At 39.0% G+C, this 26,676-nt stretch overlaps 3 protein-coding genes across 4 annotated transcripts in view; 2 read left to right on the forward strand and 1 right to left on the reverse strand.

The window, feature by feature from the left end:
- The first annotated feature begins 1,055 nt into the window (after positions 1-1,055).
- On the forward strand, positions 1,056-17,718 carry Taf5 (TATA-box binding protein associated factor 5). Its single transcript, XM_046450172.2, has 11 exons — positions 1,056-1,647; positions 4,548-4,785; positions 8,221-8,536; positions 9,276-9,439; positions 9,549-9,684; positions 11,744-11,864; positions 12,507-12,636; positions 15,070-15,234; positions 16,006-16,183; positions 16,375-16,552; positions 16,651-17,718. Exons 1-11 carry the CDS (start codon positions 1,089-1,091, stop codon positions 16,866-16,868), a joined length of 2,403 nt encoding a protein of 800 aa, XP_046306128.1. The 5' UTR covers positions 1,056-1,088; the 3' UTR covers positions 16,869-17,718.
- Positions 17,703-24,097, reverse strand: Atp5mk (ATP synthase membrane subunit k). Its single transcript, XM_046450173.2, has 4 exons — positions 23,951-24,097; positions 19,591-19,686; positions 19,408-19,500; positions 17,703-17,809 (listed from the first exon to the last, which is right to left on the reverse strand). The coding sequence occupies exons 2-3, from the start codon at positions 19,675-19,677 to the stop codon at positions 19,411-19,413; spliced, it is 177 nt and encodes a 58-aa protein (XP_046306129.1). The 5' UTR covers positions 19,678-19,686; positions 23,951-24,097; the 3' UTR covers positions 17,703-17,809; positions 19,408-19,410.
- A 54-nt stretch (positions 24,098-24,151) lies between these two features.
- Positions 24,152-26,676, forward strand: part of Pdcd11 (programmed cell death 11) — a 44,619-nt gene continuing 42,094 nt past the window's right edge. For both annotated transcript variants that reach the window (XM_046449912.2, XM_046449913.2), the window contains exon 1: positions 24,152-24,279. The gene's annotated coding sequence lies outside the window, so the exon portion shown is untranslated. The remainder of the gene's footprint in view (positions 24,280-26,676) is intronic.

The raw sequence follows: 26,676 nt of genomic DNA on the forward strand, positions 1-26,676 counted from the left end.
TTAAGGCAAAGACAGTAGTTTATTTAGGAAGATAGATATACATTCAAGAGAAAATATGGGCTGTCTCAAGAGTGAGAAGCTGTGCCTTGGGCTGAGGGTCCAATATTTATAGAAAGGCGATATCAGGGGCTGGACTAGAGATGAATCCAGGGTGGAGGTGCACAATTTCGCATCAGTTTTTCCTCCCTTGAGTGTTTTCCTTATTTTACAAGGCTGTGGGCCAAAGGCATGCTACTCAAGATTATAACTGTGTTTTCTGCATCTCAAGGCTTTTGGCCATTTCCATTAAGATCCAGTATTTTTCTCTATCCTAAATCTCACTCTCCTCCCTCACCAGACTTGGATCCCTCAATTTTAAGGGTTAGTGAGGGTAAAGATCTGGATTCTTCCGCTTCTTAACGCTAGCAAGGGAGGATGACCCTGCCTAGTAGGGAATCAAAAAATCTCACCCTGATTGCGGGGGTGGTGGCGCACGCAGGTAATCCCAGCATTTTGGGAGGCTGAGACAGGAGGATTTTGAGTTCAAAACCAGCCTCAGCAAAAAGTGAGGCACTAAGCAACTCAGTGAAATCCTGTCTCTAAATAAAATACAAAATAGGGCTGGGGATGTGGCTCAGTGGCCGAGTGCTCGGAGTTCAATCCGCGGTATCCCCCGCCCCCCTCCCCACCAAAAAATCCTGAATTTCCACCTTCACACTTCCTTTTTCTTGTGGGATTTTGACAAGTTATTTAATCTCTTTGGGTTTCGGTTAAGCCATTCGTAAAGTCCACAGGGATAATGGGGACAAGATTGCTGAATTAAATGACATATCATGTAAGATGTCTATCACAGTGCGTGTATATAGCTGGCCAGCAATAAATGGTAATTATTATCAAGCAAATGTAATAGGCGGTCACCACCTCCCACTTCCTGCCTGCCCTTCACTCACTTTTGAAAGTAGCTCTCACGCCTATTCCTTTCCTCCTTCTCTTTCGCTCCTCCTCCTGCCGTAAATTGCCTACCACAGATGTCGTGAAATGCTCCTCCCCGCCCTCCATGTGGCGAAAACGCAATCACGCTTGACGGCGCGAGGTGGCTCAGCCGCAAGATGGCGGCGCTGGCGGAGGAGCAGACGGAGGTGGCGGTCAAGCTAGAGCCTGAGGGACCGCCAACGCTGCTACCTCCACAGGCGGGCGACGGCGCAGGCGAGGGTAGCGGCGGCACTCCCAACAACGGCCCCAACGGCGGCGGCGGGAACGTTGCGGCATCGTCATCGGCTGGCGGGGATGGCGGGACCCCCAAGCCCGCGGTGGCTGTCTCTGCTGCTGCCCCGGCGGGGGCGGCCCCGGTGCCCACCGCTGCTTCAGAGGCCGGCGCTCCCCACGACCGACAGACTCTGCTGGCGGTGTTGCAATTCCTACGGCAGAGTAACCTCCGCGAGGCCGAGGAGGCGCTGCGCCGTGAGGCCCGGCTGCTGGAAGAGGCAGTGGCGGGCTCCGGAACCCCGGGAGAGGTGGACGGTGCCGGCACTGAGGCGGCGAGCGCGCTTCTCAGCCGGGTCACGGCCTCTGTCCCCGGCTCTACGGCCTCCGATCCTCCCAGCACTGGTGCTTCAGGGGCCACAGTCGTCTCAGGATCAGCTTCAGGTTCTGTGGCTCCGGGGAAAGGTGAGCCGCGGTGTCCAGGGGAAGAAGGACCGGCTCAAAGGGGAGCAAGCCGGGAAGGCAGGGGCTGGCAGGCCTGCACCTCTGCGGGCTTGTTTTGAATTTCCTGGGCCCGCCTCTAGGGCCACATGCCCGCCCCTTTCTCCAGTGCGCCGGCTGCGCAGTCAAACCCTCTTCCTAGCTGTCAATTCCAGCTAGAGGCTTAGCAGAGCTATTGAGCAGCGGGATGCATGGGGAAGAGGGGCGCAGAAAGGCGGGGAGCTCAGATTTTTGATTTTCCTCTTATTGGACTTTTGAGCCTTGGGTAGGTCCGCACTAACACTATTTGTACGGTTCTCTACTATTGTTCTATAAGTACTTTAAGTTATATATTTTAATTTTCCCATTGGAACTGTGAGGTAGACATTACTTCCACTTTAGAGATGAGGAAACAGATTTCTTGAGGACTTGCTTTGGACCACTAAGCCAGGGACTGATCGAACACAGTGTTGGCAATATTTCTCAAAATATGGGCCACGTACCACCAGTGTTAAATGTTTTGAGGATGCAAATTGTTAAGCATCAGTGGCCAGGCTCTGACTATCTAGAGGTGAAGTCTGTGAATCTGCAATAAGTGCTTTTAAGGAGTATTAATGTATGGCAGAATTTGAGAGCCACAAATTCAGGAACAGGTGTGGGACAGACCTTTTTGTCCCTGCTGGTTTTACTTGTGTGTTGCCTGTTCCTAAGGTTGAGTTTTTTCTATTAAATAGGTTACTATGAGGCTCAGATATATATGAAATGCCTAATTCTGAAAAGTTCATGCTTCTATATTCATTCCTGACACTTGTGTCCCCCACTTTCTCTCAGCAACTGTTGTCACAAAGTCCATGCAGTGAAACTTTTATGGGATATAAGATGTCAAAGGTGATCAATAAATGTTGAATTAAATTATCCAGTGCAGCCCTCTCATAGCTAAGTTAATCTGTACTTAGGAGGCCTAATCTTTGCAGCATTGCCAAAAGTGAAGTTTGAATACATAGCATTTTAATCCATAAATAGAAATGTGCTAAAATGTGATTGAGAAGAATCTTTTTTAAAATAGTTTTTTAGTTGTCAGTGGATCTTCTTTCTATCTATCTCTTTATATGTGGTGCTGAGGATCAAACCCAGGGCCTCACACATACCAGGCAAGTGCTGTACCACTGAGCCACAACTCCAGCCCCAGAGAAGAATCTTTTTTGGGATGGTAGGGTTACTGGGGTTTGAACCCAGGGCCTTAAGCATTGCTAGGGAAGCATTCTATCACTGAGCTACATCCCCAGCCTCCCTGTCCTTTATACACACACGCAAACATACATACACACACACACACACACACATACGTGCACATACCACTGTTTCTTTCACGTTTTAATTTCAAGACAGGATCTTGCTAAGACTTTGAACTTGTTATCCTCCTTCTCAGCTTCCTGAGTGAGATTGCAGGCGTGTTCTACCAAAAATCTTTTCTGAATACTGAATTTTGTGAATGAACTATAAAACAAATCGTATTGTTTGTTATATTGCTATTATCTCTTATCTCTTCAGAAGCCTTTTTACTTATTTTTGGTTCTGAGGATTGGACTCAGGGACACTTTATTACTGTGCTACATCCCCAGCCCTTTTAAAAAATATTTTTAAATTTTGAGACCAGGTCTTGCTAAGTTGCTTAGGGCCTTGCTAAGTCATTTATTATCATTATTTTTTTGGTACTGAAGACTGAACCCAGGGACTCTTAACCACTGAGCCACATCCCCAGCCTTTTTTATTTTTAATTTTGAGACAATGTCTCACTAAGTTTTTCAGGGCTTAAGTTGCTGAGGTTGGCCTCGGACTTGCTATCCTCCTGCCTCAGCATCTTGAATGGTTGGGATTGTAGGTGTGTGCCACCATGCCCAGCACTTCAGAAGCTTATTTTTAGATCTTAACTGAGAAACCAGAAAGGAGGAAAAGAAGCCATCAGAGTGATCCAAAAAATGATGACATTATTCATTGAAGGACATAGCTGTGAACCCAGCAGTAGAGTGCTTGCTTAGCATGACTAAGGCCTTAGGTTCAAAACCCAGTATTTTCAGGTTTGATTGACAACTGTATCATTGTTTGGCATTGCTATGTTACTAAATACCCATGTTTTCTGCCTTGAAATAGTGGTTACAGAGGTTGCTTTAAGCTTATATAATTGAGTAACAACTCATTATCTTTTGGAGATAATAAAAGGCATCCTAAAATGCTGACATTTTACATGTGTACATATGAAAATAACACAAGATAGAAAGCGTTGGGCTGGGGATATAGCCCAATTGGCGGAGTGTTTGCCTCGTATTCACAAGGCCCTGGGTTCAATTCCCATCACCACACACACACACACACACACACACACACACACGAGACAGAAAATGTTGCAGCAATGTCACAAATTATTTGGGTAGCTCAGAGAGTGGGAAATGTTTATAGCTGGTGGCTTGGTGGTGGGAGATGCCGTTTGCACTGAGCCTTGAGAGGAGATTAATAAACTGTTTGATTTGCATGTATTTATGTGTATAGTGCTGGGGATTCAATCCAGGGCCTCATCCCTGCGTATATGATCTTTTATACAATTTGTGTTTAAAAATAATGTAATTCTAGGAAAAGTATTGAATTTTTTTGTTATTGATTTGAAAACTTATTTTAAGATGTGTACATGTGAAGGGGTTTTGGCTTGGGTAACTGAAACAAGTGCAAAATCCTATTAAAAGATTATGTGATTGGGTTGGGGAAGAGAGGTTGAGAGGAAAGGGGACAAACCGAGAAACAGTTTACTTTTGAGCCATATCAAAACAGCAGTAGTCACATGGTACATATCAGATCATTTTCTTAAAAGTTGTCTTTCATTTTTTAAACAGTTGGAAATGTAGCTGTGGAAGACCAGCCAGATGTCAGTGCTGTCTTGTCGGCCTACAACCAACAAGGAGACCCCACAATGTATGAAGAATACTATAGTGGACTGAAACACTTCATCGAATGTTCTCTGGACTGCCATCGGGCAGAATTATCCCAACTCTTTTATCCTCTATTTGTACACATGTACTTGGAGCTAGTCTATAATCAACATGAGAATGAAGCAAAATCATTCTTTGAGAAGTATGTGGATTTTTACATATATTTTATTTATACATGCGTACACACAACTGTAATCACACAAATGTAAAATTGCAATTCAGAAAGTACTTTGTGAATCTAGCATAAGATATTATTGAATTGGAGAAGTCAGGAAAAGCTTCCAGAGGAAGCCATACTTAAGGTGAGATCTGAAGATTGCGTAGGAATTAACCAGATAAAGAAAAGAGGGGAAAACCATATATGAAAGCTCTGTGGCACGAGGGTAATGGTAGCTGCAAAGACTGAAAGAAGACTGCAGTAGTTGGAATAAGGAACGGAGTGGGTTATGATAAAACATGCAGCTGGAAAATTGGTTAGGTGCTAGAACAATAGGTTCTCAGACCACATTGAAATTCTGTTTGTCCTTAGAGCAGAAGAGAGTTGTATTGAGTAGGATTGGATTTGGCTGAGAGTCACTGAAAATAATGATGGCATAAATAAAATTTTTCTTTCTATCTGTATTCTAAGAGCAATAAGAAACTGATAGATTAGACTGAAAACCCAAGAAGAGACTTAAATTTAGACTTAAATATAGTCAAAGTTTATTTCTCATAAAGGTAGGAAAGTTCAGAACTGGTATTAAGGGTCCTTGATTGTTGGGGATACAGGCTCCCTTGGCCTTATTGCTCTATCATTCTTGTCATGAAGCTTCCACCATGTGACATGATGGCTTTCTAGCTCTAAGTAGTCATATCTGTGTTATAGTCAGCAGGGAGGGCCACATTCTTCCTAGAAGATACACACATTTACAATTTTTCAGCCAGCGGTTATACTAGATACAAAGGAGGTAGGGAATGTGGTCTTAGGTGTCTATGTGCCAGCCAATATTCAGGTGTTTTGGATATTTGGGGGTAGTGAGGCATTTCTGCTATAGAAGTCATTGGAGGGCCATGTCATTATTAAATGTGCAACTTCAAGGATCTTTCTTGCATGGTATGGGGAACAGATGGTGGGGAGACTATTGATTGACCAGTCTTAGAAATTTCTGAGTGGTTCTCATTAGGGCTGATATTCCTTCTTTCCCTAGGTCATTTGCCAATGCAAGGAGATGTTGTTTTTTGTTTTTATTTGTTTTGGTGGTCATAGTGATTAGGGGAAGGAGCAAGGATACTGAATGTTCTAGGATAGGCAGATAGTATACTTAAAGAATTGTCCTACCTCAAATGCTAATAGCATTTGAGAAACAGGACTAGATCATGGTTGTGGTAGTGGAGGTAAAGAGAAATAGATCAACTGATGAAACACTTGATGGATTGAATATGGAGGTAAAGGAGATGGAAGTATCATTGATAATCCCAGGTTTCTGGCCCCCGAGATGCATAGGGATTCCCTTCAGCTGACATAGAAAACTCTGGAAAAGGACTTGGTTTGTCAGGTGTGAGAATAGTCTTTAGTTGCAATTCAGATATGCTCCAACTCATTTAAGTAACCTCCAAACCTGATCAATCAATAGTCACCTTTTCCCCTTCTTCCTGTTTTTCCCTTGTTATAAGAGCTTAGAGAAGTAAGGAATGGAATCATACATTGGAGTTATGTGCAATATTGATGGATATGGATGTGATTGTAGGAGAATATAAAATTAATAAGAGAACTAAGTCCAAGCCTCGGGGAGCTCTAGCATTTAATGGTCAAGTATAAGATAAAGGCTAGTGAAAAAGGGAAGAAAATCAGGAGAGTGTTGAGCTGTAGAAGCCAAGGGAAAGCAGCATTTAATAGTTTGAATGAGAGCTCTTTAAGGCAGGTAATAGGGCTTGAAGCCAGGACTTGTCAGATAACACGGTAGTGATAGAGGAACAATAGAACTCTTATGTCATTGTATACATTTATTATAGTAGGATGCTTCATAGAAAGTATAGAAATGCTCTGTAGCTTAGTATTCTTAAAAAAATATATATTAAGGTTGACAATGACAAAACTTCTACTCTGGAAGCTAATTTCTCTTACAGTACTGTCATCAAAAAACCTCTTGTTAGCTGGGCACAGTGGCACCTTCATGTAATCCCAGTGGCTCTGGAGGCTGAGGCACGAGGATCTTGAGTTCAAAGCCAGTCTCAGCAATGGCAAGGTGCTAAGCAAGTCAGTGAGACCCTGTCTCTATATAAAATACAAAAAAAGGGCTGGGGATGTGGTTCAGTGATTGAGTACCTCTGAGTTCAATCCCTGGTACTCCCTCTGCCCCCCAAAAAAATACCTTTTGCTCTTCCAGTCTCATGTTATAGCCATCTCCCCTCATAGGAAGATAGGAAGCTGAAATATCATAGAGGACTCTGTCTCCCAGACAGTTATGGACAAGCTCAGCCTTTGCCAGGACCCCACCATGCTCAGATGAAGGTAATAGGCAGTGATTGATATGAACCCCAAGAGACTGAGATTTCTAATTTCATTCAAATCTTAGAAACTCTGAGTTCATTTAATGATGAGTCTATATGGGTAACAAGTAATAGTTTAGGAATCCATTGATATTGTATCTCAGAGCTAGAGCCCTATACGTTAAATCATTGTTTTCTTTTTTGATACTGGGGGTTGAACCCTGGGGCACTCTACCACTGAGCCACATCCCCAGTCCTTTTTATTTTGAGATAGGTAGACTTGCTAAGTTGCTGAGACTGACCTTCAACTTGGAATTTTCCTGCCTCAGCCTCCAGAGATAGTCATTGTTTTATAAATATTTTTCTTTAATGCTGCTCTTAGTGCCAAATATATATCTTTAATTTTACTTTTTAGGAAAGTTAAGATTTGTTAAAACAGAGAAGCACATTTAAATTTACTAATTGTTTGTAAGGCTGAAGGCTTTATTTAATTGCTTTTGGAATAGTAAATGGAAATGCTTATTGTTTGTTATCAATATTTGTTCTTTAGTAATAGTATTAAATTTAAGTATTTAATAAATGTTTGCTATTAAGAACATTGGGAATAATTAAAAATGGTGGATTTATGAGAATCCATGTATTGATTGTTGTTGAGGCTGTAATAGGTACATTGAATACACTATATAACATTTTCTGCTTTTATATGTGTTTGAAATTTTTTATAATAAAGTTTTAAAATGTAGGGTTTAAAGAAAAAATAATTCAGCAAAGTAAGAGCTCTGACATTCTCAAATGTCTATCAAAGATGGTAAACAAAAGAAACTGTCTACCAGTGGTGGGTATCTTATCTTTCATTCACTTACGATGTTTATTTCAAATTCTTCTCTTAAAAATGTTAATGATAAATTTCATTAGAGGATTAAATTGGTCATTTTTAGGACAAATTTAGAGACTGAATTATAGTAATTTTTAAATGAGTTACTTCTGGTCCTACAGCTTAGTTCAGGGTTTTCTGAAAATATTCTGGGATGGTTTATAAATATATGGGGGAAAGGCAGATCCCTTGATGATTACATTGAAAAATGACTTTTTAAAATCACTGAAACAGGTTCCATGGAGATCAGGAATGTTATTACCAGGATGACCTACGAGTATTATCTAGTCTTACCAAAAAGGAACACATGAAAGGGAATGAAACCATGTTGGATTTTCGAACAAGTAAATTTGTTCTGCGTATTTCCCGTGACTCGTACCAACTCTTGAAGAGGCATCTTCAGGAGAAACAGAACAATCAGATATGGAACATAGTTCAGGAGCACCTCTACATTGACATCTTTGATGGGATGCCGCGTAGTAAGCAACAGATAGATGCGATGGTGGGAAGTTTGGCAGGAGAGGCTAAACGAGAGGCAAACAAATCAAAGGTATGGGAATAAACCTAAGAACTATATAATGCAGATTATGAAAAATCATAACATTTTCATCTACATAATTTATATTTTTTTGTAGCTAGTTTGAGAATAATTTTACACTGTATTTAAAATTTCATGCCCTAAGGACGGTGTATATATGTGAGGATTTGGGAATAATTGCATTAACAGAACCCTGACTACAGTGGCTGAAACAAGTAAGGGGTTTATCTTCAAGTGAAATGAAATGCAGAGGAAGGTCCTCTAGGACTGGCATGATAGCTTTATAATGCCATCAATGTCTCTGGCTCTTTCAAGTTTTTGGTCCACCACTTTTAGAATGTGACCTTCTTTGTGCTCACAAATGGCTGTTGCAGTGCCAGCATTGCAACTACTAGGAAGGAAAAAGGGAAAGGACAAAAGGGCGACTGAGTCTCCTTTTTTATCAAGGAGATAAACTTTTTTTTTTTTGTTTTTTTGGTAAACCATACCCAATATACTCAGAATTATGTTATATGTCCATTCCTAGTTGCAAGGGAGCCTGAGAACAGAAATGATTTAACTACTCCAATAAAATCAGGGTTCTGTTAGTAAAGAAAAAGAGGCATATGGCTATTGGTAAACAAATTCAGAACCCTGCCTTGGGGCATAAATTACTATATTGTAATTGTGATTCATCCTATCAAAGATGTGCAAAGAGTATATTAATGAACAAAAAATTAATTTAAAAAATGCCGGTTCTTTTGACTTGTAGGTATTTTTTGGTTTGTTAAAAGAACCAGAAATTGAGGTACCTTTGGATGATGAGGATGAGGAAGGAGAAAATGAAGAAGGAAAACCTAAAAAGAAGAAGCCTAAAAAAGATAGTATTGGATCCAAAAGCAAAAAACAAGATCCCAATGCTCCACCTCAAAACAGGTGAGGAAGAAACCTCAGCATTTGTATGGAGCTTTAAGATATGTTACACATGATTCGAGTTTGTTAATATTCAAACAGTAATTCCCACTCTCCCCACTTACCCCCACAGAATCCCTCTTCCCGAATTGAAAGATTCAGATAAGTTGGATAAGATAATGAATATGAAAGAAACCACCAAACGAGTGCGCCTTGGGCCAGACTGCTTACCCTCCATTTGTTTCTATACTTTCCTCAATGCTTACCAGGTTGGTAAAATAATTGGACAATATCTGCCTAGAGAGTCATATAAAATGGTGATTTACCATTAGGAGAAATGTAAATGTGTTAACTAAAATGGAGTTTTGTCATTTAAATTGTTAATATAATTTAAAGATAGGAAAAGAGAATTGGATGCTATAGAGAATAGATAGAAGGCCATGTTTAAAAGACCCTTGCTTATACTTGTCCCTCATTTCACTGAATTCTTCCAGCCTTTGACTGGTTCATCCCTATTGAATTTGGTGTAAAAATTCATATAAATTTAATATTTTTTTTGGTTTGTTTTTGGTTTTTTGTGGTGCTGGGATTGAACCCAGGGCCTTGTACATGTGAGGCAAGCACTCTACCAACTGAGTTATATCTCCAACCCTAAACTTAATATTTTTTATTAAGCATTCTACATGTCTTGCCAGGGATGGTGGTGTACTTCTGTAATCCCAGCGACTGGGGAGGTTGAGGCAGGAGAATTTCAAGTTCAAGGTCAGCCTCAGCAATTTAGCCAGGCTCTAAGCAATTTAATGAGAACCTGTCTCAAAAAGTGAAAAGGGATATGTTGCTTGAGATACTGGCATATGAATTGTGATATCTGCAGCATTCCCTTCCTCATTGGGCTAAGCCAAACCAGGAGGGGTTAGGTGGGCAGACTTGTGCATAATCTCTTAGAGAAAGCAGGCTAACTGGCCTTTTCCACTGGGGGTGGCCACCATGTTTCTTGAACATGAGATGGAGACATGTGGCCTAGATTCGTAGCTAATGAGAAATTGGAGTTGCCCCCCCAAATTCTAGAATGCATCCCCTCCTGTTTATGGGGCTTTCCCTGTGTTGTGAGCCTTAAGACTCCTCTAGGACAAAACCCTGCAGGCTGGTAGAAGCTTGGTAGAAGTTTAATCCCCCTACCTTTAATTTAAACCAGGAACATGAGTAACTGTAAAATAGGAAGACACTTAAACCCAGAGAAATGAAATGACTAATTCAAGGTCACACATTGATAGGGATGGAATCCAGACTTCCTAATTTCCTTATTGACCTGCACTATCTTTCAAATCCCACATCACCCATTTTATGGATGAAACCATGGCGATATTGAAGAGTGGACTGAATAGTCACTGCCTGGCCCCTGGAGCCTGATGCATAACTCTTCTCTCACTTAAATGATTACAGCTGGTTGCCCTAACCCTATAGAATGTAAGCCCCATTTTGTTGGGGACCATCTTGCCACCCCAAGGAGAAAACTACACAAGAATGAAACTGACAGAGATGACAGCTGAGTTGTAAGATGGAAAGAGCTGGAGACTGGATAGTGTCTTGAGTACCTGGATCTAACCATGCCTTAAGCTGGTGTAACTATGGACATTTCCTTTATGTGGGCCCAGACCCTTCCCCCCCTTATGAAAGTTTGATATGGATTTTTGTCACCTGCAGCCAAAAGTGTCTTAATTAATCCATGCCATAAGTTGTATATTGTTCTCAAAAATAAATAAAAAATAAAAAGGGCTGGGAATATAGCTTAGTGACAGAGGACCACTGGGTTCAATCTCCAGTACAAACAAAACCAAAATAACAACAAAAAATCCTACGTATCTTAATAGATACAATAAGCTACTGATGATATATTCAGTAAACTACAAAAAAACAACATTTGCTTCCTGTTATGTTCTCCATAGAGAGAGGGCAAAAAGTGGGTAAATAATAACATGTTTTTCAAATAAGAGCTTTCAGACATGGGTTTTATAGGGGAATATAATCTCAAATGATCTTTTTTTAAAATTTTTTTTTAAAGAGAGAGAGAGAGAGAGAGAGAATTTTAATATTTATTTTTTAGTTTTCGGCGGACACAACATCTTTGTTTGTATGTGGTGCTGAGGATCAAACCCGGGCCGCACGCATGCCAGGCGAGCGCGCTACCGCTTGAGCCACAACCCCAGCCCCTCAAATGATCTTTTTATACGAGAAAAATAGCCATCATTATGAAGTCTCTAACATATGGTTGTATTTTTTTTCCTTTAAAAGAGTAGTGTTTAGTCTAAAACTTCTTTTTATTGGCAGGGCCTCACTGCAGTGGATGTCACTGATGATTCTAGTCTGATTGCTGGAGGTTTTGCAGATTCAACAGTTAGAGTCTGGTCTGTGACACCCAAAAAGCTTCGTAGTGTCAAACAAGCATCAGGTAACTGAGATGACTTTTTGGGGTGTGAGCTTTCCATTAGTCTACACCAGTCTTGATTCCATGGAATATACATAGGAGATACTGATTTTTTTCAGAAATTCACTTAATTTCTTTAAAGATGCTAACATTTCCAGCAGTGAAAAAGCATCAGAATAGCTATTAGGAGACTGGGGTGCTAGTATTATTCTACTATTTAAAATCTTAAATAGTAGAAGAATACTTCTTGTTTCAGCCATAAAATTGGGTAAAAAAGATCTAATAAGTTCACAATTCCATTTTTATAAAGGTTTTTTTTTTTTTTTGGCTAAACTTAAATTATCTAACCATAGTAACACATTTAAAATTATTGTGTATTTACATAGTTTTCATTTTTGTAAAACATTGTGGTATAATGGAAAAACTTGAATTTCAATCTAGTTCCAATACTGAGTACCTGTGTGCACTCTAGCAAACCAACTGTTCTGAACCTCAGTTTCATCTTCTACACACTGGGATGATATCACCTAATTTAGACATGTTAGTACAGTGGTTGGTATATAGGAAGAACTGTTCAAATGTTAGTTCTTCTTCTGAACTATAATGTGATTGTCTTAAAATGTTTTGATTAATGTACTTTAAAAAAATATTTCTGGACCATTTTAGATCTTAACCTCATAGACAAAGAATCAGACGATGTCTTAGAAAGAATCATGGATGAGAAAACTGCAAGTGAGTTGAAGATTTTATATGGTCACAGTGGGCCTGTCTATGGAGCCAGCTTCAGTCCAGATAGGTAAAATACAAACAATAAAAATTAAATACTGCTATACCATGTAGAGGTAATATAAACATATCTGGAAGGTATTTTTATATTATCTCCATATTACAGAGGTAATATCTGGAAGCATAGTACAAATGCCTGGAAAATTTTCTTAGAAAAATCTCATGGTTGCCTGTCATTCATAACCTTTTTAAAAAAAACTTTATTTATTTATATGTGGTGCTAAGGATCGAACCCAGGGCCTTGCATGTGCGGGGCGAGCGCTCTACCACTGAGCCATAACCCCAGACCTCATTTATAACCTTTTATAATCTTGCCATTTGCTAATTCATTTTGGGGTACTGGTGTACAAGATAGCAACTTCATATATACCTCAATTTATAGACTTCAAGATGCCCAGTTCTGGGCTGGGGTTGTGGCTCAGTGATAGAGCACTTGCCTAGCATGTATAAGGTACTGGGTTTGATTCTTAGTACCACATATAAGTAAATAAATGAAATAAATGTCCGTCAATAACTAAAAAAAAATTTTTTTAAAAGATGCACAGTTCAGAGCTAACTGGGTTTCGAAAATCAGCTTTAGCTTTGTATAACCCTAATTAGGGGTTGAATTGCTTGAGTCCTTGCGTTGTGTCTGTTGGTACATAAAAAATAAATTCCTGATATTAATGGCATTCTAACTATGAACTGGAATTTTATCTTTTGTATAATCAGAAGATAAAGAGGGCTGGGGTTGTGGCTCAGAGTTAGAGAGCTCATCTGGCATGTGTGAGGCACTGGGTTTGATCCTCAACACCACATAAAAATAATTAATGAATAAAATAAATATCATGTCCATCTACAACTAAAAAAAAGTACCAAAGACTGCCTTTTTTCTTTGTTTTTCCATATTTTTATTGGTGTACTATATTTATACATCATGTTTGGGATTTGTTGTTCCATACTGGTACATGCACAAAATATAACATATTTGGAAAAAAAAATACTAAGAAATCCAGGCACTGTTGTATGTGATGTGTACCTGTAATCCTAGCTACTCAGGAGGCTGAAGCAAGAGGATTGTGTGTGAGACTTGCCTCGGCAACTTAGTAAGACCATGTCAAAAATTAAGAAGATACTAAAAGGAAATTTATAATTGCTATTGCTATTTTAGGTCTTTCTTCCCTTTAGCCATATGATTCCAAAGTATGTATGTAGTTATTTACCTGTTTTTTCATGATCTGTAATGTATAGTAATGGGTTGGGTATTTTATATTCATAAGACCATCTGTATCTTACTTAGCTAGGTAATAGCTTTCAATCTATTAAGATTTTCCTCTTGAAACTTTTTTACCCCCCGTGGTGCTGGGGATTGAACCCAGGGCCTGTACATGTGAGGTGAGGCAAGCACTCTACCAACTGAGTTATATATCCCAGCCCCTCCTCTATGAAACTTTTTGAATGAGTTTTTGTTGTTGTTGACAGATAATATATTTTATATATATATATATATATATATATATATATATATATATATATATTTTTTTTTTTTAAGTTGTTGATAGACCTTTATTTATTTATAAGTGGTGCTGAGAATCGACCTTAGTGCCTTGCACATGCCAGGCAGGTGTGCTGCTGCTGAGCCACAGCCCCAGCCCCAGACAGATCATGATACATTTTTATTTGATTTCAGATTTAATTCTGATTTTAGTGAAAACTGTCAGGTTTTGTATTTATCCTTGTAGAGTATTATTACCATGTTTGTAGTCTGCCCACTGCCCATAAAAGCCTTTTTTTTTTTGCAGTGGTGGGTGCTGGAGATTAAACCCAGGGCTTTACATACATGCAAAGCACATGCTATACTGCTGAGCTACACTTCCAATCCCCTCTTTAATTCTTAAACAATTTATATAGAATAGGAAAATAGCATCTCCATTTTAGAGCCAAAAATTGTTGAGTTTTACATGGCAGCACATTTCTTTCTTTTTTTTTTTAATATTTATTTTTTACGTCTTGGCGGACACAACATCTTTGTTTGTATGTGGTGCTGAGGATCGAACCAGGGCTGCACGCATGCCAGGCGAGCGCGCTACCGCTTGAGCCACATCCCTAGCCCAAAGCAGCAGCACATTTCTTAAACTTTCCCAATTAAGCTTATTTGACTATACATTTTATTACCCAACATTATTTTTTTCTAAAGAACTGACATTTATCCCTTTATTTATTTTTTTAAATAATCTCATTCAGTAGGTGTTCATTATAAGTAATGTCAAGGCTAACATTTGGTTTTAACAATAGTTTAGTACTTTGAGCTTTTGGTATCTGTGAATTCCATGTATAAATTGAGAGTGATGTAACATGTTAATAAGTTACATTTAATGTTCAAATGTAAGGAAAAATCTGGGCAGGTAACCAAATGTTATTTTGGGAATATAATCTGGGAATGTACCAATTTTTCTTCTCTCAGGAACTACCTGCTTTCCTCTTCAGAGGATGGAACTGTTAGATTGTGGAGCCTTCAAACGTTTACTTGCTTGGTGGGATATAAAGGACACAACTATCCAGTATGGGACACACAGTTTTCTCCATATGGATATTATTTTGTATCAGGGGGCCACGACCGAGTAGCTCGGTAAGAACATGGTAGTCTTGTGATTGTGTTTATTCAGTGAACATACTGGTTTCTTGTTGAGCATTACCAACTTTATCCAAACTAATTTTCACTTCCATTATTTAAGAAAGAACAACTTTTGGAGAACATCTGAATTTATAGCTATTATTTGAAAATGAATTTGGGACAGGAGTTACCATATCAATATGTCTATACCAAGAGTCCTGCTTTTTTTTAAGTTAGCTTATAAAATCTCCCCCATTAGATGATTATTTCTTCCATTACCACTTTGAGTAGCTTTGTTTCCCTATCGTTGTCTCTTTAAAAGTTCCAGATGAGGTAGCTCAGGTTAGAAACTAATTATATGGTACACAAAACTAGGGGAAAATATATTTTAATGGTTTAGACTAAACTAGGAGTGAAGAGGAGGAAGGGGCAATATAGAATATTAAATACAGAAAGTACATAAAATTAAAGAATTATGAGGAGCTGGGGATGTGGCTCAAGCGGTAGTACTCGCCTGGCATGTGTGTGGCCCGGGTTCGATCCTCAGCACCACATACAAAGATGATGTGTCCGCCGAAAACTAAAAAAATAAATATTAAAATTCTCTCTCAAAAAAGAATTATGAAAGCTAAAGATTTGTACCAGATCAATTCTTTTTCTAAAGAATGTCTCAGTCATTCCATCTTCTTCCATATAGTTGGCTGGCTTAATGGGAACCCATCTATTTTGGCATTTAACAGTTATAACTCCTAATTATCATCTTTCATATTTCATAACTTTTAAAAGGCTCTGGGCTACAGACCATTATCAGCCTTTAAGGATATTTGCTGGTCATCTTGCTGATGTGAATTGTACCAGATTTCATCCAAATTCAAATTATGTTGCTACGGGCTCAGCAGACAGAACTGTGCGGCTCTGGGATGTCCTGAATGGTAATTGTGTAAGGATCTTCACTGGACACAAGGTATTTTATATAAAACTTCATTATTCCAGCACTCAAAGATACTTTCCAGATAAATATATTTTTTAAACTAACCAGTGACTCATACATTTTAAAGATAACATTCATACCACTAAACTAAAATTCTAACTTTGTCTTATTTCCTTAGATATATTTAACTCTACTTTGATACTTTCCATGGAATTCTTTTCTAGGGACCAATTCATTCCTTGACATTTTCTCCCAATGGGAGATTCCTGGCTACAGGAGCAACGGATGGCAGAGTACTCCTTTGGGATATTGGACATGGTTTGATGGTTGGAGAATTAAAAGGCCACACCGACACAGTCTGTTCACTTAGGTTTAGTAGAGATGGTGAAATTTTGGCATCAGGTAATGGCTTTGTGGCAAACACATAAAATATATACAGCAAAATGTCAGAATCTAAATATGATGGATGCAACTAATGGTTTCCTTTGACTTCCCCTTAGGTTCAATGGATAATACAGTTCGGTTATGGGATGCCATCAAAGCATTTGAAGATTTAGAGACTGATGACTTTACTACAGCCACTGGGCATATAAATTTACCTGAAAATTCACAGGAGTTATTATTGGGTACATATATGACCAAATCAACACCAGTTGTACACCTCCATTTTACTCGAAGAAATTTGGTTCTAGCTGCAGGAGCTTATAGTCCGCAATAAACCATCGGTATTAAAGACCTTCTGGAAGCTACTGTTTGAAAAAGGGAGACTAAAAAGCAAATACCTCAGTGATTAATATTTAAGCTACAAAGAATGTTTTTGTCTATATGGATCTGGAAGTATGCTGCTTAGAAAATCTGAACAGGACAGTTCCACGTTTCTACAGCAACCACATTTAACTAATTTCCGTTAGTTGAATAAGAGAGATACTATGTTCATGGAGGGGACATTTATGGTGCTTTGGATTGTGTGGAAACTATGCATTTTCTGTTCAAATGCTATTTTAATTTATTATGTTTAGAAAAAAATTTGATCTTAAAAAAATTCATCCTGCTTCAAGATTCAAATTAAGAAATATAATACTGTCTTGAATTTTAGCTGAAGAATTCTATGAGCATGTATGTTTCTGCTGTAAAAATGAAGTTACTGTATGGCACTCAAGTACTATGTTAAATGACCCATTAACATTTTTCTTGGCCCATGATTAGTGGAATTTATGTAACTGGGTAGGGTGAACTATAATTCCTTCCTAAGATGTAGATGAAGTACAACCACCCACTAACATCTCAATTTATACCTTTTGAGTTTCGAGTGCACCAAAACACTCTAAAAACAGGTGAAGAGATTTAGCTATCATGTTCTACTTCAGCTAAATGGCTACATATACAACCTAGTACACTTGAAGTCAGACAGACATTTCAGTTGCTTACCTCCAGTACTGAGCCTTGCTTTGGAAAACTAAAAGATTTAGACCAAGTCACTGCCAGTTTTTGCCTTTGTTGCATTTTGTACAGTTTTTATATTTTTGATATCTTGTAAATAAAGACAACCAGCTTTTCCAGGTTCATAATTTATTGTACAAATTGAATATTACATGATGAGTTGACATTAGCTTCTCCAGGGATGGGAACTTAACAGATGAGGTCACACATTTTAGAATCCTATAAACAAAGCAAAGACAATTTTGACATAAATGTGTTCCAATACTACTTTTAAGTAATTACAAAATAGGACTATTTAAATCCCCAGAAACTGAATGTAAATTCATCAGATTCTTTTAAATTTTTTTTTTAGTTGTAGACAGACATAATACCTTTACTTACTGTGTAGTGCTGAGAATCAAATCCAGTGCCTCACACATGCTAGGCAAGTGCTCTACCACTGAGCCACAAACGCAGCCCTCATCAGATTCTCAAACAGGTAAGGCCTAAACAAGGTATTGCTCAGATTGATGCATTTTAACCTAATACTCCACCTTTAAAGAACTGCCAACAAATTTAGTATGATCTTAAAGGCAAACTACTCCAACAGTCAAGTATATAAAGTAACATTTTAAGTAGCAGAAAGGAGATATCCATCTGTTATTTAAAATTTGAGGCATAATTTTACATTTTTTTATGAGGCTACTACCACTTTCCCCAAATTAGGAGTTAACTTGCATAGAAAATTGGGCAAAATACTACCTCTTTGTAAAGAAGAAGCCATGGATCATTCTGGAATATGCAATCCCTAAGGTCAACAATTTTGACTGGAAAAACTTCACAGAAGAAAATCAGTCTCTGAAGGAGAGCTATATTAGATAAAGATGTGGATTTGGGGATTCCTGAATATTACCTGCCACTAACGCCACAGATAGTTACTCATTTAAGAATGGGCAAGTGAGAGGCTAGGGATATAGCTCAGTTGGTACAGTATGTGCCTTGCATGCACAAGACCCTGGGTTCAATTCCCAGCACCATACATACAAAAGAAGAATGGGCAAATGGAGTCTGAGGAGAAAATATAAGAAAATAAACTTTATGGGGGTTCAGGGAAAAGACAATTCATTATTTGAAAACTGAAACTAGCAAAGAAACTACTGAAAAGAACATATGTAACTGTATACAAAAGGTCAGTTAAGGTTAGGGGAGCAGCTTAAGTGGCAAGAGTGCTTGCCCAGGCTGTACAAGGCCTTGGGTTTAATTCCTAGCACTGCCAAAAAAAGTATTATGTAAAGAGCATACGCAAGTTGTCTAACCAATTAGGACAAAAACAATTTTAAGAAAAATACAAATAGTAAAAAAGGGACACAAGTTTATTTTACTCATCAAATTTGCAAAAATTAGAAACAAGATTCCACATTGGATAGACAAGACATACCCCATAATCTTTGGGAAAGCACTTCAGCCTAAGGAAACATTCATAGATATAGACTATACTTCATGCTCAAAAACATTCATTGTAATATTTATCTTCAAAAAATTCTAGATTTTTTCTGTGAAGTATAGTTCCTATGTCAATGAATATGTGCATTCAAATCATAAGAAAATAGTTATAAAATTAAAGACATGCCCAAAACTATTGGAAATGAAATAAAATACATTTTTAAAAAAGTTAAAAAGAACAAAAATAGATTAATAAGATGGGCAATTTTTTGCTTGCTTGCTTGCTTATATGCAATAATATTTGCAAAAAATGACAATAGTTTACTTTTATAGTTGGGGAGGGAGGCCCCCAACATCAAAGTGGCTTAGTTATGGACTTGGAAATGTCAACTTACCATTTATGTTGCTTTCACTGCTGGAGTTTTTTTAGATCTTAGCTTGAAGTATAAGACAGCCAAAGCAATGCCTCCATATGTAGCCAGTACACACTGAAAAAGAAAGAAAAATATAAATAAAAGTTACTGTTATACCCATATTATTGAAAAATACAACTCCTTAAAGATATCATCAATACTTACATTCATTCTACCAGTGAGAGTATAAGAGTTGAAATATTTTTTAATACCAGTGAACTGGAATTGGGCATCATTTTCTGGACCTGCCATTATTTCAATCTTTAAAAAAAAAAAAAAAAGAAAGCAACAATAAATTGGTTTTCAAGAAATTTAAAATAAAATAAGGATTTTTTCTTAGTTAAAAAACTCTAAAGTCAGTGCAAATAACTATTGTGGTAAAATTTCATCTATGTTTCATCCAACACAGGAGTAGCAAAAATGGTGACAAAAGCCTTGCCAGTTAAGAGGAGCTTTTGGAAGTAGGACTTCATCTTGACTGCCTTCTTTAAAAAACAACAAAAAAAGTTGTTTAGTTGTAGATGGACACAATACATTTATTTAATTTATATGTGGTGCTGAGGATTTAACCCAGTGCATAACGTGCTAGGCAAGAGCTCTCTTACTGAGCTACAACACCAGCCCCTTGATTATAATTTCATAAACACCCCAGAATATGTCACATCATCCAGCATAGGAAAAGAACACAGTAGTCACTAAGTTCACCCTGAACCAGTATAGCTTAACATTTTTAATTCCAGGTTTTAGTCACATTAGTATACTGTATATTGAATTAACCAGTTTTAAGATTAGTTGAAAGTTGGAGCCTATGATACTTTCAAATTTTCTCAGAGAGGTGAAACCAATTAGCTTAACTCTCAGCTCCCTATTATAAGTCACTTAGGACTTCCAAGGGAGGGTAGACAAGGTATCATCTACTAAATGGAGTTGATACTAGCCACTGAAGATGGTGGGAAAGCTGAAATTCTTAACTTCTTATTCCAAAATAGATAAAGGATGTTGAAATGAACAGTGAAACCAAAAAGTCCAGGAAAAAAATTGGGCAAACATTTTAATTATCTTAGGAAAGGAAAAATATAGGGCTGGGGATATATAGCTCAGTTGGTAGAATGCTTGCTTCGCATGCACAAGGCCCCAAGTTCAATCCCCAGCACCAAAAAAAAAAGGAAAACTGGTAGACATAAAATAGAAGTTTGCTTGGGAGTGTAAACTGGTACAACTTTCCTAAAGCACAACTTGTAGTATCAATTATTTGTATACTCTTCCATTTAGCTAGTTCATTTTTCCTCTAGGAATTTCTTTTTACAGAAATATTATTCCTGTTTCAGCTTCCTGAGTAGTTGGGATGACAGATGTGTGTCACCATGCCAGGAGGCTGAACCAGGAGGATCTGAGTTTGAGGCCATTCTGGGAAACAGCAAGACCCCATTAAAATATATATATATATATATTGCAGCCAGACGTGGGGGCACATGCCAGTAATCCCAACAGCTTGGGAAGCTGAGGCAGGAGGATCATGAGTTCAAAGCCAGCCTCAGCAAAAGCAGGGCATAAGCAACTCAGTGAGACCCTGACCCTGTCTCTAAATAAAATACGAAATAGGGCTGGGGATGTGGCTCAGTGGTCAAGTGTCCCTGAGTTCAATCCCTGGTACCAAAAACAAACAAACAAAAAAACACCTGTTATGAATGGAAAAACTGAAAAGTTCATCAGGATTTTGTTGGAGGAAATAATAATGTGCATAGAACTTTGTGTATCGATGTGGAAAGGGGTCCCCAGGTAATGTTAAAAAAAAAAAAATCCAATTTCTGGATCTTGGGAGCATATCAATGGTTCTCAAAGTGTAGTCTAGACCACTAAGAAGAATCAGCATCACTGGAAACTTGTTAGAAATGCCAATTCCCAGATTCCACCATAGACCAATTGAATTAGAAACTCTAGGGCCTAGCAATCTGTTTTAATAAAGCCACTGATAATTCTAATGAACACTGAAGTAATGGAAACAGAAAATCAAATGTAATTATATATACCTCCCCCCCAAAAAAATATGCCACCAAGACATAATTAGGTGGGCATGGTGGCACACATCCATAATCCCAGTGATTCGGGAGGCTGTGGTAGGAGGATTGCAAGTTCAAAACCAGTCTCAGCAACTTAACAAGGCCCTAAACAATTTAGGAGACCCTGTCTCAAAATAAAAAAATAAAAAAGGGCTGGAGATATGACTCAGTGGTTGAATACCCCCGGGTTCAATCTCCAGTACCCCCCCGCCCCAAAAAAAGACATGTTCAAAAGGTCACCATAAATATCAGAATATCAGTTGGAAATTCATATGTGTGACCACCTATCTACCACAACTTGGCACACTGTGAGTTCACTGGCAACACAGACCAATCAGGTTGATCTCTGGTGGAGATTGGTAAGCAGTGGCAATGACTCAGTTAGGTCTTGAAATGGAAGAGGGAGTTGTTGCTATGGAAACTGGCAAGTCTTTGTTGACCATTCAAAGGCCTGCAGGAGCATTCACTTGCAAAGAATTGGCAATGAAAATTTGAGACCTTAATTTGAAAACTGATTTAGAAAGGTTCTTGGATCAATGAAGAAAATCCAAACTTTTTAAGATTCCTTCACAGGCCTTGACCAGTTTAACACCATTAGGAAAGACTCCATTAAAAGAAAGCTTTATATCAGTTACCTAGGAGGCTGAAGCAGGTAAACTGCAAGTTCAAGGCCAGCCTCAGCAACTTAGCAAGACCCCATCTCAAAATAAAAAGGGGACTGGGCGACTGGGGTTGTGGTTCAGTGGAAGAGCACTTGCCTGGCATGTGTGAGGCCTGGGTTTGATCCTCAGCACCACATATAAATACATAAAGTAAAAAATCCATTAGCAACTAAAAATATTTAAAAAAAGGGGGGGGGGACTGGGATGTAGCTCAGTGATGAGCACTCTTGGGTTCAATTCTCAGTACCAAACAAAAAACCCTTTATGATGTATTTTCATATCAACTGTTTCATTTTACTAAACCTATTATAGGCTAATTTTTCATTCATTTCATGATACTTTTTTGGTACTAGGGATTGAACCCAGGGGTGCTTAACCACTGAGCTGCATCCCCAGTCCTTATTCTCCTTCCCTAGCCTACCACGCCGCTGGGATTACAGGCGGGCGCCACCAGGTCTAGTCTGATGTCGGTTCGTGAGAAACCCTACAGAAAACATGGCTTTAACTTCGTCAACTCAATAACTGATAACCCCTATTACTTCGTATCTAACAAAACTTTTTAGGAGGGAGTGGTGTCCAACTGAAACAATATTATGATTATGATGCTTTAAATTTCACTCTAATTTACATAACATAGAAGGCTGATGTTTGATATTTCTCAAAACAACTTTGATCCTAGGAAAGGGCATGGTATAGGAACTGAAATTTAGAGTGTCTTAAAGGAGATCAACTCAGAAAAGGTTGAGACAGATGGGCAGTGGAAATGTTGCTGGTGTGATAAACAATGGATATAAGCCTCAAAACATCTAGGTCTGCACCTTTCAACAAAGGGCAAGTTATTTTAGGGCAAAGATCAGGAACCCTCATGTTGGAGTACCCTTTATGGAAAAATTGAACTGAAACTTGCTTTTGTCTTTGTCACACCTAAGTTTAGAAAGCTATGTAAATGAAGGAGAAAATCAACTAACACTCCTTGTGAACTTGTGATTTAATGTTAAACGCTGCTTATGGGAAGGTCTAAGTAGATGAATCTCCTCATTTATTTCTAATTAAGCCACTAACCAGTATTAAATATAACCAATCCTTTCAAGCCTGTCTCTGCCTATAAAATGGTCATTTCATTAAAGGCCTAAAATGACCAGTTGCCCTTGCTTTTTCCCTGTTCTTCGATATTGCTATTCTGCTGTCTGATTGGACATCCACCTGGAGTGGTGAGTTCATCACTTAGGGGTAAAACCAAACACAAGAGAGAGCTACAGCTCTCCTCTCAGGAAGGCCTTTCGCTGTTCCTACACACACTGAAATCTAACTGGCTTATCGTGCGCAGGCCTGGAGAAAAAAGCAAGGGCCAGGCCACACTAGCTCTCGCTCTGACAAAGGTTGCCGCACAACTAAAGGAGGCTTGGTTGCCAGTTTCTCAATCAAAACTTAGTGTCAACAAACATCCACAGCCATACAGGCGAAAAGAGACATGGGGTCAGAAGTCCGAGTCCTCATTCAATTTTTATCCGTGGGTGACCTTGGGAGACTTCTGCGACGGGTCTCATCTTTTCCCACTAGAAAAAGCAATTGAAGAGTCTTCGGAAAGCGGCTGAGCCTAACCGCTGCTCTCTGAGGTTTCCTAGCTGCTGCAGGAGCCTTTAGGCCTCGATCCTCATTTTCTCTAGCCCCTTTTCCATTCTCCACAGTTCTCGACTCCCAAAGAGAAGACCTCGTGGAGTTCCCAAATCAGAAACGGTCAGTCTAGCTCAGCTCCACAAAGCCGAGGTACTAGGTCCGAGCCGGGGAGCCCTCCTGACTTACCTTGTTAAAGCCACAAATTCGACAGCCGACGTCCTTCAACTTACACAGCTATCTCCTGGACCCAGCCGGAAGAAGCCACCTCCTCCGTTCGATTTTAACGGGCCACAGCGATTCAGCCTTCTGCATCGATTGGCGAGGGCTCCAAGTCCCGCCCTTCCGCTTCCTGTCTAGACAAAGCTTCCCAAGGCCTGCAGGCCGCAACATAGTAACGGAAGTAGGGTGTTGGGCCCGCCCACACTTCCGGAAGAGCTTCACGCGCTTGTAGGTTTGGTCTCCGCGTGTGTGAGTACGTCTGGACCTACTCCGGGGTAGAGAGGCGCGCGGAGCTGGTGAGTGAGGTCGGGAGCAAGAAGGGAGGAAACTTCATGGCTTTCAGATCCGCTTCGGGGCTAGGTATATCGGGTCCTTGTCACGCACCCACCTGTTGAAATGGTGGTTCGTACACTTGAGCCCAGTTCTGCTCTAGCGGTTCCTGTAACCCCTAGCTATCCTCAGGAAATAGCTTAAGTTCCTTCTCTTCTCCTGGATGGCCTTAGTTGTTGGAGCCTCGGTTTCCTTTTGTCTGAAATAAGATTGAGGGTTGAGTTCCCAGCGAACTAAATCCCTTGCACTTTCCTGTTTCTGTGAAGCCCGCACTTATACTTTGATTCCAAACCCTAAGGTCTTTCCCGGTCGTTACCTCTGTTAAGTCTCGAGCCCTTCTAGATTCTTATTTCCAAGTATCTCACAGAACCAATACCTCTTATTTTCTGTTCTCACTTGTACCTACTTCTGGTTTTCATGTTTTCTTGGCTATTGCATTTAAATCCTACCCGATTTCCTTTCTGCAAGTCCCCTCGTTGCCAGTCCAGTCTATATTCTTTATTACTGTTCTCTCGCTTCCCCACATAAGAATCTTACTTGCCAAAGTAAGCATAAACTGCCAATTTCTAATTCAGATCTTTTCTCCAAATCCCAACCTTTTAGAATTTAACTCTAATTATTATGCATTAATTTTCCCTATGATCTAATTGAACAACTGTTCAAAGGCAATAGCAAGCCATTGAACAATTGATAGGCAAATTATTAGTGTTTATTGAGTCTCCCAAGGTCACCCACTTTTCATTTTTCTTACATTACTTTCCTACCCATCAAATTCCTATTTATCTTTTTTTTTTTTTAAATCTTTATTTTTATTTATTTATTTTTATGTGGTGAACTTAGGGCCACACACCTAGGAGGCAAGTGCTCTACCACTGAGCTACAGCCCCAGCCCTCCTATTTATCTTTTAACATTAAGCTCAGAAGCATCTTCCTTATGAAGCTTGCTTTCTTTACCAAGGCACCACTTCCAAGCTCTTTGTTTATGGTTTATAATCTGATTTTTAGCACGCATTGAACCAGGGTGCTTCAGTCCACTGAGTCACATTCCTAGCTCTTTTTATTTATTTATTTTATTTTTATTTTAAAAAACTTTTTAGTTGTATACGGACACCATGTTTTTATTTATTTTTATGTGGTGCCGGGGATCAAACCTAGTGTCTCATACAACTCCAGACCCCCCCCCTTTTATTTATTTATTTATTTATTTATTTATTTATTTATGGAATTAGGTCTTGAGGACACAATATCTTTATTTTATTTTTATGTGGTGCTGAGGATCGAACCCAGTGCCTCACGTATGCTAGGCAAGTACTCTACCTCTAAGCCACAAGCCCAGCCCTGCCTTTTTATTTTTTGACACAGGGTTTCGCTAAATTACTTAGGGCTGCACTAAGTTGCTGAGGCTGGCTTTGTATTTGTGATCCTTCTGCCTCAGTCTTCTGAGCTGCTAGGATTACATGCATGTGCCACTGCACCCAACTGATTTATATTTTAAATTACTTGTGTAATTGTTTTGTTTTCTTTTTTTCTGTTGAACACAGGTGTGCTTTACCAATGAGCTACATCACCAGCCCTTTATTTTTTTTTTTTACGTTTATTTGTTCATCAGTTATACATGACAGCAGAATGCTCTTTGATTCATAGTACACAAATGGGGCACAATTTTTCACTTTTCTGGTTGTACACAAAGAAGGGTCACATCATTCGTGCAGTCATACATGTACCTAGGGTAATGATGTCTGTCTCATTCCACCATCTCACCTATCCCCATGCCTTCTTCCCACCCATCCCTCCCCTTTGGCCATTCCAAAGTTCTTCCACTCAATCCCATGCCCCCCACCCCTTAATGGATTAGCATCCACTTATCAGAGAAAAACATTTGTCCAGCCTTTTATCTTGAAAGAGGGTCTCAGTACCTTGCCCAGGTTTTCCTAGAACTTGATGAGGCTGTCATTGAACTTGAGATCCTCTTGCCTCAACCTCTTGAATTGCTGGGATTACAGGGGTGCACCACTGCACCCAGCTTATTTTATCTTTTATTTCTATATCTCTGACATAATTGTAGCTGCTTAATGTATTTAATGTATTTAATTTATTTGCTACATTAAATCTAAGTCTTTTTCATGCAGGAATGTGAGTGGTTTGTGGTTTTGAAGCAGAGAGATTTGGAAAGATAAAATATGGATTAACAGAGGCCTGATATCTCAACCATCTGTCTCATAGTCTTAAATCTTATCTTCATGTGACCCTTTACTACTCTTTGGTAGATACTATAGCAATACATACATACCTATATTTATAGTGGCACAGTTCACAGTAGCCAAACTATGGAACCAACCTAGGTGTTCATAGAGGAATGGATA

The sequence above is a fragment of the Marmota monax genome, unplaced genomic scaffold (assembly GCF_021218885.2).
Source record: "Marmota monax isolate L192 unplaced genomic scaffold, Marmota_monax_Labrador192_F-V1.1 WCK01_AAM20220418_F8-fsc00004, whole genome shotgun sequence".
NCBI classification, from domain to species: Eukaryota; Metazoa; Chordata; class Mammalia; order Rodentia; family Sciuridae; genus Marmota; species Marmota monax.

Coding starts and splice junctions, on each gene's coding strand:
- Taf5 (XM_046450172.2), top strand. CDS start 1,089: ATGGCGGCGCTGGCGGAGGAGCAGACGGAGGTGGCGGTCAAGCTAGAG. Junction 4,786..8,220: donor GCAAAATCATTCTTTGAGAA/GTATGTGGATTT, acceptor TCACTGAAACAG/GTTCCATGGAGATCAGGAAT. Junction 12,637..15,069: donor GCCAGCTTCAGTCCAGATAG/GTAAAATACAAA, acceptor TTCTTCTCTCAG/GAACTACCTGCTTTCCTCTT.
- Atp5mk (XM_046450173.2), bottom strand. CDS start 19,677: ATGGCAGGTCCAGAAAATGATGCCCAATTCCAGTTCACTGGTATTAAA. Junction 19,501..19,590: donor CTCTCACTGGTAGAATGAAT/GTAAGTATTGAT, acceptor TTTCTTTTTCAG/TGTGTACTGGCTACATATGG.